The following is a 15671-nucleotide window of genomic DNA, read 5'->3' as shown; positions in this document are numbered from 1 at the left end:
TTTAATCAGAGTTGGCCAATTAGAGCTTTATGTAAATATTCAAAAACATTTAACCTACTGATGCCTCAATTAATGTAATTTTATTGGTATCTGTTTTTATTTCTGAAATTTACCAATCTCGGCTTATACTGGAGTCAATGTTTTCCCAGTTTTTTTTGTGGTAAAATCAGGTGCCTCGGCTTATATTCGGGTCGGCTTATACTCAAGTATATACGGTATGTTCTATTCTGTAATAGACACTTTCTTCATCAGTTTTGACTGTCGCCCAGACTGTTGTCCTTTATTGGATCTTTTAGCGCCTTGGATAATAATAATAATAAATAATAAAAAAACTTTATTTATACTCCGCCACCATCTCCCCGTGGGGACTCGGGGCGGCTTACATGGGGCAGGGCCCAAACAACATAAAACAAAACATAGACAACAAATACAAATCACACTATTTAAAGATAAAACAGTAATACAATATATCAATTGAAACAAAAATACAGGATAAAAAATTGCATTTATAACACATAAATGGTAAAATCATAATAAATACGGGATAGATTATTAAAAACCCTCTGGGGCTGATTAATTAATGGCTGTATCATTGGATGATTGTTTAATATTTTCATGATGTCTATTTTAAATCACGACTTGTTTAATTTGTTTTCAAATGCATTCTTTGATGTCTCAACTGTTGATTTTATGATATTATATTATTATATTGGGCTGGCCCCGGTGTGAGCCGCTCCGAGTCCCCGTAGGTGAGATTTACAGCATTTATTTACAGTATTTATATTCCGCCCTTTATATTTATATATTTATATATTTATATTCACCCCGACGGGGACTCACGGCGGATCACATTGCACACATAAAGGCAAACATTCAATGCCATGACATAGAACAGAGACAAGACGCAGGCACCGGGCTGGCCTCGAACTCATGACCTCTTGGTCAGAGTGATTTGTTGATTTGTTGCAGCTGGCTTGCTTTCCAGCCTGCGCCACAGCCCGGTCCGAGGCGGCATACAAAAATAAAATTATTATGATGGTGATGTCTTACTGGGTTCCTATCTCCTGCTTATTTCCTGCTTTGCTGTTCCTGGGAGGACTGTTCCATTGGCTCTCATTTTGGGGGTGGAGCTTGGGACTCCCCCGTAGATTTGGATGAGATGGTTCAGTCCTGGAGCTAATCTCTAGAGCAGGGGTCACCAAACTAAGGCCCGGGGGCCGGATGAGGCCCTCAGTTTTATAATATAACTAGCTTGGAGACCCGGCGGTGCCCGGGTCATTTGAGAAAGGCCTTGTTTGCCTGTGTTCCAAGTGTAGCCTCTATCCAATGTCAGCTGGGTTCAGTGGGTGCGGGTGAGCTCCAACTCCCATATGCAAGTCCCATCGTCCAGTGTCCATCCCCCTAAATTCGTAAATACAGTAATTACAACATAACATTACTGCGTATTGAACTAAGTTTTCTGTCAAATTTGTTGTATAACATGATGTTTTGGTGCTTAATTTGTAAAATCATAACCTGATTTGATGTTTAATAGGCTTTTTCTTAATGCCTCCTTATTATCCAACATATTTGCTTATCCAACATTCTGCCGGCCCGTTTATGTTGGATAAGTGAGACTCTACTGTATACCAATTCGTCAAGAGTCCATTTTGTTTTATCTTTCCAACCCCTCACTAAAACAATTTGTGCACATGCTATTAATTTGTCAATCATTTTTTTCTTTTTGTATATTCTTCACTTCCGTTATCCTTGCATGTAGTACATTTCTATTAACTATTACAGTAGAGTCTCACTTATCCAACATTCGCTTATCCAACGTTCTGGATTATCCAACGCATTTTTGTAGTCAGTGTTTTCAATATAACGTGATATTTTGGTGCTAATTTTGTAAATACAGTAATAACAACATAACATTACTGCGTATTGAACTACTTTTTCTGTTAAATTTGCTGTATAACATGATGTTTTGGTGCTTAATTTGTAAAATCATAACCTAGTTTGATGTTTAATAGGCTTTTTCTTAATCTCTCCTTATTATCCAACATATTCGCTTATCCAACGTTCTGCCGGCCCGTTTATGTTGGATAAGTGAGACTCTACTGTACTATTTGTAGATCGGAGCGGTACCTATTGATCTACTCACATTTGCATGTTTTCGAACTGCATTGGTTTAACCCACTGTGCCACCGCGGTCCCCTACCATCAGGAAGTACTTCCTAATGTTTAGGTGGAATCTCTTTTCTTGCTATTTGAATCCATGGCTCCATGGATTGTGTCCTAGTCTCTAGAACAGGGGTCCCCAAACTAAGGCCCGGGGGCCGGATGCGGCCCTCCGAGGTCATTGACCTGGCCCCCGCCCTCAGTTTCATAATATAATATATGGTATATACATATAATATTGATAATAATATTATAATGTAATACAGTAGAGTCTCACTTATCCAACATAAACGGGCCGGCAGAACGTTGGATAAGTGAATATGTTGGATAATAAGGAGGCATTAAGGAAAAGCCTATTAAACATCAAATTAGGTTATGATTTTACAAATGAAGCACCCAAACATCATGTTATACAACAAATTTGACAGAAAAAGTAGTTCAATACGCAGTAATGCTATGTAGTCATTACTGTATTTACTAATTTAGCACCAAAATATCACAATGTATTGAAAACATTGACTACAAAAATGCGTTGGATAATCCAGAACGTTGGATAAGTGAGACTCTACTGTACAATATAACACTAATAATAATACCATATAATAATATTAATCATATATTCTATATTACATATAATATTACTAATAATATTATAGTATAGTGGTATAGTTCAATAAAGTAATATATAATGCTAATATTGTGTTATGCTAATAATGTAATATATTGTATGTACATATAATTTGTAAGCCACTCTAAGTCACCTTTGGGGTGAGAAGGGTGTGATACAAATGTAGTAAATAAATAAATAATAAATACATTTTAGACTTAGGCTCGCCCAAAGTCTGAAATGACTTGAAGGCACAACAACAACAACAACAACAACAACAACCCTAATTAACTTGACTATCTCATTGGCCAGAAGCAGGACCACACTTCCCACTGAAATCCTGATAAATGTATGTTGGTTAAAATTATTTTTATTTTTAAATATTATATTGTTCTTTCATTGTTGTTGTTGTTGTTGTTTTTGCACTACAAATAAGACATGTACAGTGTGCATCAGAATTTGTTTGTATTTTTTTTTTTAAATGATAATCCGGCCCCTCCACAGTCTGAAGGATTGTGGACCGGCCCTCGGCTTAAAAAGTTTGAGGATCCCTGCTCTAGAACATCAGAAAACACGGTTTCCCCTTCCTCAGTGTGAACTCCTTTTGAATACAGTAGAGTCTCACTTATCCAACATAAACGGGCCGGCAGAACGTTGGATAAGCGAATATGTTGGATAATAAGGAGAGATTAAGGAAAAGCCTATTAAACATCAAATTAGGTTATGATTTTACAAATTAAGCACCAAAACATCATGTTATACAACACATTTGACAGAAAAAGTAGTTCAATAGCCAGTAATGCTATGTAGTAATTACTGTATTTAGGAATTTGGCACCAAAATATCACGATGTATTGAAAGCATTGACTACAAAAATGCGTTGGATAATCCAGAACGTTGGATAAGCGAGTGTTGGATAAGTGAGACCCTACTGTATTTAAACAGGGCTCCCGTGTCCCCTTTCTCTCAGCCTCCTTTTCTCCAGGCTAAACATACCCAGCGCCCAAAGTTTTCCTCAAAGGTCTTCGCTTCCAGACCTTTGGCCATTTTGGCCACCCTTCTCTGGACACCTTCTAGCTGGTCCACATCTCTCTAGTCTGCCGCGCTTTCTCTGATTACAACCGTCTTAACATATATAATTTAAAAACATATGAATCTCACTCCAAACCACGAAATCCGGAGGGTGAACTTTCTGAGTGTTGCACGCAACTGTCATGTCCCATGCGTCAATGAAACCCACATTGAGATCTTGGAAAAGTTCTTTTGTGGCAAGGTTTTGGACGTAGCCATGGAAGTCGCTAAATCTCTCCTGGTCGGTGTCCATCTCCCGGGTGTTCTCTCCCTTGATGAGGACCCTGGTGCTTGGGCTCCTCAGGAGTAAGCGCTGGACGGCTTGGCGGACGTTGATGGCTCTTTGGATGAAGAACTCAACGGGGAAGGGGCGGAAGTGCTGGCCCAGGGAAATAACAACAGCCGTGTCTTTGTCCCCAGAGATGGTGTCCATATCCCGAGCGATATAGGAGTGGTCCTTGATGGAGTACTCGTGGCTTCCGATGAAAGGGTGCCCGTGTTTTTTCCACTGGATCTGAATGTCCTTGGCAGTATCGACAGCAATGAATTTCTGTGGCTTCCCACTATTATGGATGTTAAGATAGACAAGGCCTAATGGAGAACAGAAGAAAATTGAATCACTGTATATACAGTAGAGCAGGGGTCCCCAAACTAAGGCCCGGGGGCCGGATGCGGCCCTCCAAGATCATTTACCTGGCCCCTGCCCTCAGTTTTATAATATAATATTTTTATATAAGTTTTAATAATATAATATATTGTATATACATATAATATTGATAATAATCTTATGTTATACAATATAATACTAATAGTAATACCATATAATAATATTAATTATATGTTATATATTACATATTATATAATTGTCAAAGACAGAACGCCACAAGATTCAAAGTAACAGAGTTTATTAGATTACAGAACTCAAAAATGCCCGTAACAACACAAGGGCCAGGCAGTTTTTGCCTTTAGTAGCAAAAAGGGACAAAAGTAAATGTTCAAAAGATAAACCGGATTAAACCGGAGTTTAATCCGGGTAAAAACAAACTGCTTGCTTCAGCCTAGGTATTAACAGAACAAAAGCCAAGGAACAAAAGATACAAAGAATGCAACTAATTGGCAGCAGATTCCTCTCTGCTGCCAGCACTGTGCTTAGAGTAACTTGCGTCGCTCCCACACACACACAGTAGACAGGATCTCCAACACGAGCAATTCAGCCAAGGATTGCAGAAGTAGAGTAGACCAGTTCCGTTCCGTAGATCAAAGCCAGAAGCAGACGTTTGTAGTTTTTCCAAGTCCAAGAAGGGGGGAAGACAAGCCGTGGTCAGTTCAGTCCGGGTTCTCAAAGCAGGAGATGGCGTCCGTCAGAAAGACGACGGAAGGTCAAGCTAATAAGAGTAAGCACAGGTTTGCACAAACAAATGCCCACACAATCCCTCCCGCCGTCTGACCTTGGATTCCAATCAACTTACGTCTCAGCACAGGAAAGCACACAAGTCTTCAGGGAAGCGTCCCACACACACACGGATCCCAAGCGTTTGCCCAGATTACCTTGCCCGACGCAATTTGCAATTGCTCCCAAGCCCCATTTTATGCCAGTTACAAATCTTCATCACTGTCAGCTGTCCTCCTTAACCCGGGCGTTTCCTCATCACTTTCCTCGTCAGAGCTGGAACACCTCTGACTACGCCCAACAGCATCTCCAGCTGTGGATCCCGTCCCATCCCTCCAGCTAAGCCATGGGTCTAATCCTGAAGGTCCCCATTCATCTTCTGCCCCATCATGGCCAGTGGCACCCAATTCCTCCCTTACCCGAGTCCAATCCATCTCATCCTCCTCTGAGCTAACCAGCCCCTCCTCCATTCTCTCCGTAAACCCTTCGAAAGATTCTTCGTCAGATGGTGCTGCAAATATGTCTCGCAGTCTTTTTCTCTCTCGCTCCTCGAGAGTATCTGACTCCCGAGGAGTCTTACGCCCACGTCTGTCAGTAACAGAGCCATGAGGCTCAATCATAACAATAATAGTATAGTGGTATAGTTCAATATAGTAATATATAATGCTAATATTGTGTTATGCTAATAATATAATATAATATGTACATACAACTGCTCTGAGTCCCCTTCAGGGTGAGAAGGGTGGGATATAAATGTAGTAAATAAATAATTAATTTTAGACTTAGGCTCGGCCAAAGTCTGACATGACTTGAAGGCACACAACAAAAACAACAATCTTGACTATCTCATTGGCCAGTAGCAGGCCCACACTTTCCATTGAAATCCTAATAGGTTTATGTTGGTTAAAATTGTTTTCATTTTTAAATATTGTATTGTTCTTTCGTTGTTGTTGTTGTTGTTGTTGCACTACAAATAAGACATGTGCAGTATGCATAGGATTCGTTTGTATTTTTTTTCCAAATGATAATTCGGCCCCTCAATAGTCTGAAGAATTGTGGACCGGCCCTCTGCTTTAAAAGTTTGGGGACCCCTGCAGTAGAGTCTCACTTATCCAACATAAACGGGCCGGCAGAACGTTGGATAAGCGAAGTGAATATGTTGGATAATAAGGAGAGATTAAGAAAAAGCCTATTAAACATCAAACTAGGTTATGATTTTACAAATTAAGCACCAAAACATCATGTTATACAACAAATTTGACAGAAAAAGTAGTTCAATACGCAGTAATGTTATGTTGTAATTACTGTATTTACAAAATTAGCACCAAAATATCACGTTATATTGAAAACACTGACTACAAAAATGCGTTGGATAATCCAGAACGTTGGATAAGCGAGTGTTGGATAAGTGAGACTCTACTGTACTCGAGTATAAGCCTAGTTTTTTAGCCCCTTTTTTAAGACTGAAAAAGCCCCCCTCGGCTTATACTCGGGTGAAGATCCTGGTTCCTTATCCTTATATCCTTATATTTGGGAAGATCCTTATATTTGGGTCACCTTAACTCGGGAATATATGGTACATTTATTATTTTTCTCTATTATTATTGGTATTATTATATTTATTATTTTTCTCTATTGTTGTTGCTACTATTACATTTATTTTACTCTATTATTATTATTATTATTATTATTATTTTATTATGACACAGCAAACAAGATAGATATGCTGGATTTCGTATCACAAAATCACAAGTCGAACTCTTCCCAAGTGTCTAGGACTGTGTGATGTACTTTCGGATGATGCGTGCAGATCCCAGCAGGGTGGCCTTTTGCAGTTGGCAGATGGTGATTTTGTCAATGTCTATTGTTTCCAAATGCCGGCTGAGATCTTTTGGCACAGCACCCAGTGTGCCGATCACCACCGGGACCACCTGCACTGGTTTCTGCCAGAGTCTTTGAAGTTCAATCTTTAGGTCCTGAGAGCGGCTGAGTTTTTCTTGTTGTTTTTCGTCAAATTGTTATTATTATTATTATTATTATTATTATTATTATTATTATTATTATTATTAAGAATACATTTATTATTTCACTCTGATATTATTACTATTATTGCATTTATTATTTTACTCTATTTATTATTACTTGTATTATTTTCCTGTATGTATGTATGTATTATTATTATTATTAGTATTATTTTACTCTATTATTATTAAAAGGATAAATAAGCACATTTACATTGAAGATGAGAATAATGATTTGATCAGAGTTGGACAGTCTTATCTAAAATTTGAGCTTTATGTAAATATTCAAAAACATTTAACTTACGGATGCCTCAATTAATGTAATTTTATTGGTATCTATTTTTATTTCTGAAATTTACCACCCTCGGCTTATACTGGAGTCAATGTTTTCCCAGTTTTTTTGTGGTAAAATTAGGTGCCTCAGCTTATATTCGGGTCGGCTTATACTCGAGTATATACGATAAGTTTTCGCCACCCAGTCATAGAAACCTCTGTAGATAATAATTGCTGGAAATGCAAAAAGCAAAAAGGGACATATTATCATTCATGGTGGACCTGTGACAAAACAGAGAAATATTGGAAAATGGTTCATAGCGAATGCAAAAAAAGTATTACAGATTGACTTCCCAATGAAACCAGAAATCTATTTGTTAGGAATATTCGACTTTCAGCTCTTTAAGGATTCCAACAAAGATAAACTGTTCACTTTTTTTGCTACGGCAGCTAGAATGGCTTTTGCAAAATTGTGGAAACAAGAATTAATTCCAACAAAAACACAATGGTTAAACAAAATTTTGGAATGACCAATTGGTTCATCTTTGAGGATTATATAAACGTGAGTAAATAAAACATTTTCGAAATATAACTGGAGTGTTAAGAAGGGAAGAAGAAAAAACTGTAACAATACTATTGGGTAATTTTTTTCGAACTAAACGAGGGTATGGATTTATACCCAAACCATCAAGGGCACAAGGAGGAAGAACGGAAGTCAAAGATCTCTTTTTTTTAACTTTTCTTTTCTTTTCTTTTTGGATCAGGATGAACTATGTGGATGGGTATTTTCTCTCTCTCTTATTCTTATTCTTGATCTGTACTACCTTTTCACTCACCTTTTCTATCGAAAAAAAATGTTCTCACACTTTCGCTGTATTTAATATTTGAAACTTCAATAAAAATTCTATTAAAAAAGAAACCCTGGCTGAGAAACCTTGGATTGTCCTATAGGAAACAATACTTCCTAGGAAAATTACCCAATAGAGAACATACTGGTCAATCTTGTCTTGAGGCTCTCCATCCATTGGCGCACAGTTGAGTCTCCCATGAAATAGACCAGCTTGCCTTTCAAGCACGTCTGGATCTGCTCCAAAGTGTTGAAAGGGGACATGTTGCAAAAGAGAGGATACCACTGGTTTTGCCACAGGAAGCCACTGGGAAACTGGGGGCTCATCCCAAACTTACATTTCTCACTTGCCTTGGTCTGGTTCCCTGGAAAAAGGAAGCAAAGGTGAATGGACTGCATGAGCTCATGACAAAGAAGGCGTCCGTAGCCACCAATGAGAATCCCAGAACCCTGGAAGCAAGAACTAGGAAGTACGTAACACCCCAGAATGTCTTTTGTTTACACTGATCCAGATACCATCCTAAGCCAGGAAATGCAACTCACCTCCACATTGTAGCACATGGATTTCCTCAAATCTATGAGGGATCTCAACTCCAATGTTGGACCTTCAAGAAAAAGCAGAATGAAAGAAAAGCAGGGTGAAAGAAAGTATCAAGAATCCAACAAGAGTGCTTTTGTTAAAACCCAACTCTTGGGATTGAATGGGCCTATTTGGGAAATGGTCTTGACTTTGAGTATATCTTGGCCAACTCTACCATATTTTGAATGTGGAACAGGAGAGGAAAAACCTTCTCTTCCTTTTGCCTTTCACACTGTGGAAAGTAGATCACAACATTGCCATGATTTCCTCTGGGAAAGTTGTTTTCATCAGCAATGAACAAATATCAGAAGAAAAATGCAATTAGTAGAATGCAGTGGACTCTTGGTATCCATTAGGGTTGGGTTTCAGAACCCTCCTTAGATCCCATAATCTGTGGATAAGCAAGGTCCATTGGCCATACAGTGGCATAGTAAAATGATGTCCCTGGCAGAAAATATCAAAATCAAGGTTTACTGTGGAACAAAAATAAAATATTGCCATGCCAAAGATGGTTGGTTCAATCCATGGATATGGAGGACTGACCGTACAAGTATGACCTTGAACCATTGGAAGATTCCCAAAAAGAAGTGATACAGATCAATACCATATTAAAATAAAACACTGACTGAGTTGATTACTAAAAAGTAAATACCTCTCTAAAAGACTCCGCTCCAAGTCCGTGAGATAGGAGATGGGTTTGTTGTAGGATTTCAATTGAACTAAAGCTCCACACGGAATATGCTTTGGTTTGAGGCAGTAGAAGGCTTCTTGGTCCCGCTCATCGAGAAACTCGCACAGTTCTGCATTTCTGGTCATGTTAAATCCACATTCAGCGGTGGATTCAGAAGTTCCATTCAAAAACTTACCTGTGAAAGCAATTTTGTCATAGCCTTTCTTTCTTGCTGCCCAGAGCGCGGAAACACCTTCACTGGGATGGATGAGCAAGATGGAGACTCTGACGTCTCCTTCCCAAAATAAGGTGAAATTGACCAGGTAGGTCCCGTTCCCAAAGTCTTTGATATTCCCAGATGCTCCGGCCTTGAGGCTCGAGGAATAGATCCTTGCTCTCAAGAAGTCTCCTCCATAGTTCTTCCTATTTCCTGAGTGATCGTACAAATCCAGTTGCACCATCAAGTGGTCTCCAACGCAGTAAGAGTCTTTTGGGTTCAAGATGGTGACCTTGCTGTTCTTGGCACTGGTGGTCTTGTTGATATCACTAAAAGTAACATGGGGCATCAAGTGGTCCAGCTTGGCCAGGATTTCTTTGGTTTCTTTCCTCTTTTTTATCCAGCCCATTCTGATCTGGTCTGAGAGTCCATCTTCTAGGGGAAGACATCTACTGCTGCCATCTATGATTACAAGGGTTTTGAAAGATATTAATTCAATGAGAGAAAAACCAACAGCATGCAATCCAATGCAATGTTATCTTTCTATTTAGAGCCTCTGCTGGGGAATCATACTCATTTAGAGAATAAGGAGAAACTGCACATCCTTCTACAGGGTTCAGATAAAAACCCTATTTTAAAACTGACCCTTTTTACACAAAAAGCGTTGGCCATCTGCGAGAAGATGGAATCGGACAGCTGTGATATTAATGCCAATAACAAAATCCCAATTTAAAATTTACTATGGACAAGCCACTAGTTTTACTTACCCTTGCCCCCGCTTAAACCTTACCTCAAGGGAATAATTAATTTTAATTTTAATCTTTTTATTCTGTATTTGCACAACTACCTAGGAGTGGGTTGGTAGTCTAGTAGGCCAGGATGCTTTGTTTTTACATGGTTTTACTGTATGTATAGGTAAGTGTGTACGTTTTGTATGTTTCACATATTTTGATATGGTCAAAATTGACTAATCAGTAAAGAGTTGTTGTTGTTGTTACCTGAAATACATACCTGAAACAGGGACTGGTTTGGTCTTTAAGCTTTGGGAGCACTTAAGTGTGTCTGCAGTTAGCGGCTCACTTGCTGCTTGCCTTGTGGTCCCTTCCATCTGGGACACAGACTGAAGACATAATGACAAGAAAAGAGCATAACTCAATGTGGGGACATATTGCCTTTCACGCCATTGTCCCAGGTTCCATCCCTTGGCTCTGTTTTATTCAACATTAATAGGGAATGGGAATGAGGGAAGACCAAGAGCTGAGTTCCTAGCACAACATGGAAGAGCTATTTTTTGAGATGTAACTTCCAGAATCCCCAATACAAGTCATTGTGGCTAGAGGATGTTGAGAGATGGAACCTGATATGGTATGGAGGAACTTCATACCATACAGTTCCATTGTCATGGACCGATTACTACCAGCTTTACAGACCCACTGGGATTTCAAACCTCTGCAGGGTAGGGAACTGATTAAGATTCGCACCAGGAGTCTTATGGATCTGGACAGATTCCTGATGGTTCTTGGGGATTTTCCTGTCCCCTTGGCATGAGATTCTGTCAAATCCCTGGCTGACCTCTGGAATGGGGAAATGTCCAGGGTTAAACAGCCTTGGCCTGAAGCAAGGGAGCAAAGGTGGCTTCTTGCTTCCTCAACTTCTGTGGGAACCCAACTACCACTTGAGCTCAGCCGCTGGCTTAAACAGCCTTGGCCTGAAGCAAGGGAGCAAAGGTGACTTCTTGCTTCCTCAACTTCTGTGGGAACCCAACTACCACTTGAGCTCAGCCGCTGGCTTAAACAGCCTTGGCCTGAAGCAAGGGAGCAAAGGTGGCTTCTTGCTTCCTCAACTTCTGTGGGAACCCACCTATCACTTGAGCTCAGCCGCTGGCTTAAACAGCCTTGGCCTGAAGCAAGGGACCAAAGGTGGCTTCTTGCTTCCTCAACTTCTGTGGGAACCCAACTGCCACTTGAGTTCAGCCGCTGGCTTAAACACCCTTGGCCTGAAGCAAGGGAGCAAAGGTGGCTTCTTTCTTCCTCATCTTTTGCGGGAACCCAACTGAAAAAGGCCCGGCGAGTTAAAGTAAATGAAATGACATGAAGGAACCACCTAATGGGGAGCAAACATGCCAACCTTGAGTAAATACCCAAACTCCATTGGTGAATACCTTTGTTCAGGGTGACAGCCTTTTATTGGGTTTTTCTTGTGTATTCTAGACACCACGGAACAAAACCAGGAAAGTTAAAGAACATGAAATGACATGAAAGAACCACCCAATGGGAAGCAAACATGCCAACCTTGAGTAAATACTCAAACCACTGTTGGTGGAGAGCGCCAGCCTTTTCTTCAGACTTTGAAACCCCCAGATTCTGCTAATTGCTTAGAAACCCATACAAAAAGTTGGGAAAATGAGGATTTTCCCCAAACAGGATCCCACCAAGCTGGTGGGATACTGAAGGTCCCCAAAAATTCCCTTCTTCTGCTCAGCTTCCATTTGTACCTCCAAAAGGGAGATCTTTACAGGCCTTGGGAAAGCTCCTCTTTACATCACACTTTCTCCTTGCTATGTCAGCCGCGGGATTGTCATCGCAATCCCAACTTGTCCAGGCTTTGCACATGATGTTATTAATGCCAACAGGGCATGGATTCCTACCTCACAGCTCTTTCTGAATGGAATGTAGATGTTGATTGTGACTGCACCAAGAACAAAGCCTATGACAAGATGCTTCCAACTGGACATGACAGGCATCAAAACACCCAAGGCATCCCTCTGAAAACGAAATAAAAAGAGAATCCAGAAGCAGCCAAAATTGCCCCACCAGCAGGTTTAATTGCAGACTGGACACAACAGCAGTACTTCACATTAGAATCATAGTATCTTTGTTTTAAAAAGCGTTGGTTTCCTGCTTTTAACACCTTTCCTTTGCACATGAGAAGAAAATCTGAGAACATTAGTCATCTCCCTACTACCGAGAAGATCACAGCATGAGTCAGTTACCATTTTGGACTACAATCCAAAATTGTAGTCCAAATTTGGTATTTGTAATCCAAAGATAACTTCCCCAAATATTAGGACATGAAATGGACTTGAGGGAAGCCAAACCATAGCTCAAAGCCTTTGCTTGTGCTCTGGAAGTGGGAAAGCATAGACCAAACTGTTGTGATGTCAAGAGCACACTTAGAAGGGAATGTTTTCCTCTATGATCTTCTCAAGAGAAAAGAATCACCACCTTCTTTTGAATCTATGTGTTGGGTCTACCCTTGATGAACATCCCTTGAATTTGGCCACTGCTTTCTGTGGTCACAAGATGTTCTTCAAGGGAGCTACAATTCCAAAAAGATGGGAATCACCAACCTTCGTGGTCATTTGTGCCCTTCTCTCCATCTCCCAACCTCTGTATGGGACACATCAAACTTGCATCAAACCTATTTCAGATCTACCAACCAATCCATCAATCAATTGACTTGATTACCTGAAAATATTTAGTCTCCAGGCCTTCTGCTTCCGGCTAGATCTGTTTGCTCTAACCCTTCTTTTTCCCGCTGCCTTCAGAGTTTACTGAGTGCAGACTCTTCGCTCTTGAAAGATGCCCGGTGTTCTTCTCTAGCCAGGAAGCCAAGTGTTTCAGTAGATAAGGCTCAGCTCCGACTCAGTAAAAATAAACTAATAACACCCATCCAGTCATCATTCAGAGAAAGAGAGCAAAGAAAGATAGTTTCGGTTTTGCAGGGGTCACATGGATTGGAGAAATGCTGAAAAGTCCTTGTCTGGAAGCCAAAAAGCCCAGCCAAGCTTCCCTCCTCCAAAGTCCAGAAAAATGCTAGATTCTCCCTAAATGTAGGGACATAAAAGCAGATCCTGAACTCACTTTTTCCAATGATGAGGAGGGATAGAGATACTCTATTTTCCTGGAATCCAGATCGGATACGTGGATCTGCAATAATCTTTAGCCAGGAGGTATTCTTTCGGTTTGTTTTTCAGGCAAGCAGATGCACCTCCTTCCAAGAACAAGGCTTCCTGCTCTCACTGTTGCCGCAGTTTGCCTTTAAGTCATTACTACTATATGGTGACCCCAAGAGGAACATTCTTGGCTTGCCGTTGCCTCCCTTTGAGGCCGAGAAAGTGTGACTTGTCCAAGAGTGGGTTTCCCAGGCCAAGCAAAGATTCAAACCCCGGCCTCGAGAATTATAGTCTAATGCTCAAACCATCGCACCATGTTGGCTCTCCAAATATCTCCATTCTACACTGTGTAATAGGTCTGAGAGTGGGGTGCTTACAAGTTAAAACACTAAAAGAACAATAAGTGAAATCAGACTAAAAATTCCTGAAATACATACAGAGCTAAAACAGTTTTACAAAGTTAACTGTGAGCCTAATATTTGAAATAAAAAGGTCTTCATACAGAGCCACATCTTTCCCTTGGCATCTCCAGTGGTAGCACCAAGTGGACTTCATTGCATAGCCATGGCTGAGAAAGCATTATTATTATTATTATTATTATTATTATTATTATTATTATTATTATTATTATTATTATTATTACCTGGCTCTTTCTCTTCTCAAAGGAGCGTCAAAATGGCTAGAAGCAACCCTCTTCTACCTCTTCCCTTGGCATCTCCAGTGGTGGCACCAAGTGGACTTCATTGCATAGCCATGGCTGAGAAAGCATTATTATTATTATTATTATTATTATTATTATTATTATTATTATTATTATTATTATTATTATTACCTGGCTCTTTCTCTCCTCAAAGGAGCCTCAAAATGGCTAGAAGCAACTCTCTTCTATCTTCTCCCATTTGTCGCTTTCGCCATCCTCAGTTGCTCCAAAAAAATCTAGCTTCATCCAAGGTGGCAGTTCGGAAAACTCTTGTCAGTGGATGATGTGTTTATGTATCATCTTCTAGGTCATAACTTGGAGAGTCCGGAAAATTCCCCTCATCTCCAAAATACTCGATAGAGCGCTCAGTCCCACAACTAGAACAAATGGGACCGTTTTTGGACTTAAAACCACCCTGACACTGTTTGCTTAGGTCAGGATTGTAGGCTTGCGATTTTCGGAAATGTGCTGCATTGAGCCACGGAAACAGCTTTGCAGGACCGGAAGGCAACATTTTTCACATGAATAACACACACACACACAGACAAATATGTCGCTCTCCTCTCTTTGAGTCCCAACGTGTTTGCTCTGAAAAGAATGAAGCTGGAACCAAACTTTTTCAGTAGTTTCATTTCAATTGAGGGAGGAGGTCAACCACATCAAACCCTTCTGATTCTGACAGATAAGCGTATGTGTGTACAAAGGGAAAGTGTTGGCTCCTATTATCAGCTGTAGCCTCTGTGTTCTTACTTTGGCATTTGAATCCCTTTTTGCAGAAAGCGAATACAGCAAAAACAATCCTTTTTTTGAACTGCAATTTCCAGAATCCTCCAGCCTCCTGGGGATTCTTGTCCAAAAATAGCATGTATCCAAACTATTGATGAACATGAGGTATAAAAGTGTGGAACAAAACTACGCTACCAAGTGCTTCCGCTCTGATAATATTCATAACTGGAAATGACTCCCAGGACCATCTGTGAAGGCAAACACAACCCAAGCCCTCCCAATAGATGGTCATCTAGCCTCTGTTAAAAAAAACAAACAAACCCAAAGCACTCCAAGGCAGTGGAGCCCACTGTTAAACAGCTCTTACCATCAGGAAGTTTTTGCTAATGTTGAGGTGGAATTCCTTCACGTGTCCTGGTCAGAAAGCCAGCTGGCTTCCTCCTCAATATGGCATTTTTGCAAATATTCCAAAACATGACTTTCACATCCTCTGTGAACTTTCTCTTCCCCAAAC

At 40.2% G+C, this 15671-nt stretch overlaps 1 protein-coding gene across 3 annotated transcripts in view; it reads right to left on the bottom strand.

Moving 5' to 3' along the window:
* Positions 1–15671, bottom strand: part of LOC100554261 (NXPE family member 4) — a 19974-nt gene extending 4303 nt beyond the window's left edge. Inside the window, exons 1-7 of one of the 3 annotated variants that reach the window (XM_008122606.3) lie at positions 14564–15671; positions 12484–12600; positions 10848–10956; positions 9602–10298; positions 8913–8974; positions 8516–8734; positions 3929–4429 (exon numbers count right to left, since the gene is read on the bottom strand). In XM_008122606.3, the coding sequence (XP_008120813.2) occupies positions 3929–4429; positions 8516–8734; positions 8913–8974; positions 9602–10298; positions 10848–10956; positions 12484–12579 (1684 nt within the window). In that variant the 5' untranslated portion in view covers positions 12580–12600; positions 14564–15671. Of the gene's footprint in view, positions 1–2318; positions 4430–8515; positions 8735–8912; positions 8975–9601; positions 10299–10847; positions 10957–12483; positions 12601–13303; positions 14343–14563 lie in introns of those variants that run through there. The other 2 variants (XM_003228788.4, XM_008122608.3) reach the window with 2 other exon arrangements.

This window comes from Anolis carolinensis, unplaced genomic scaffold, assembly GCF_035594765.1.
Source record: "Anolis carolinensis isolate JA03-04 unplaced genomic scaffold, rAnoCar3.1.pri scaffold_8, whole genome shotgun sequence".
Taxonomy (NCBI): Eukaryota; Metazoa; Chordata; class Lepidosauria; order Squamata; family Dactyloidae; genus Anolis; species Anolis carolinensis.
The sequence above is the reverse complement of the archived record's forward strand: the minus strand, read 5'-3'. Positions and strand labels throughout refer to the sequence as shown.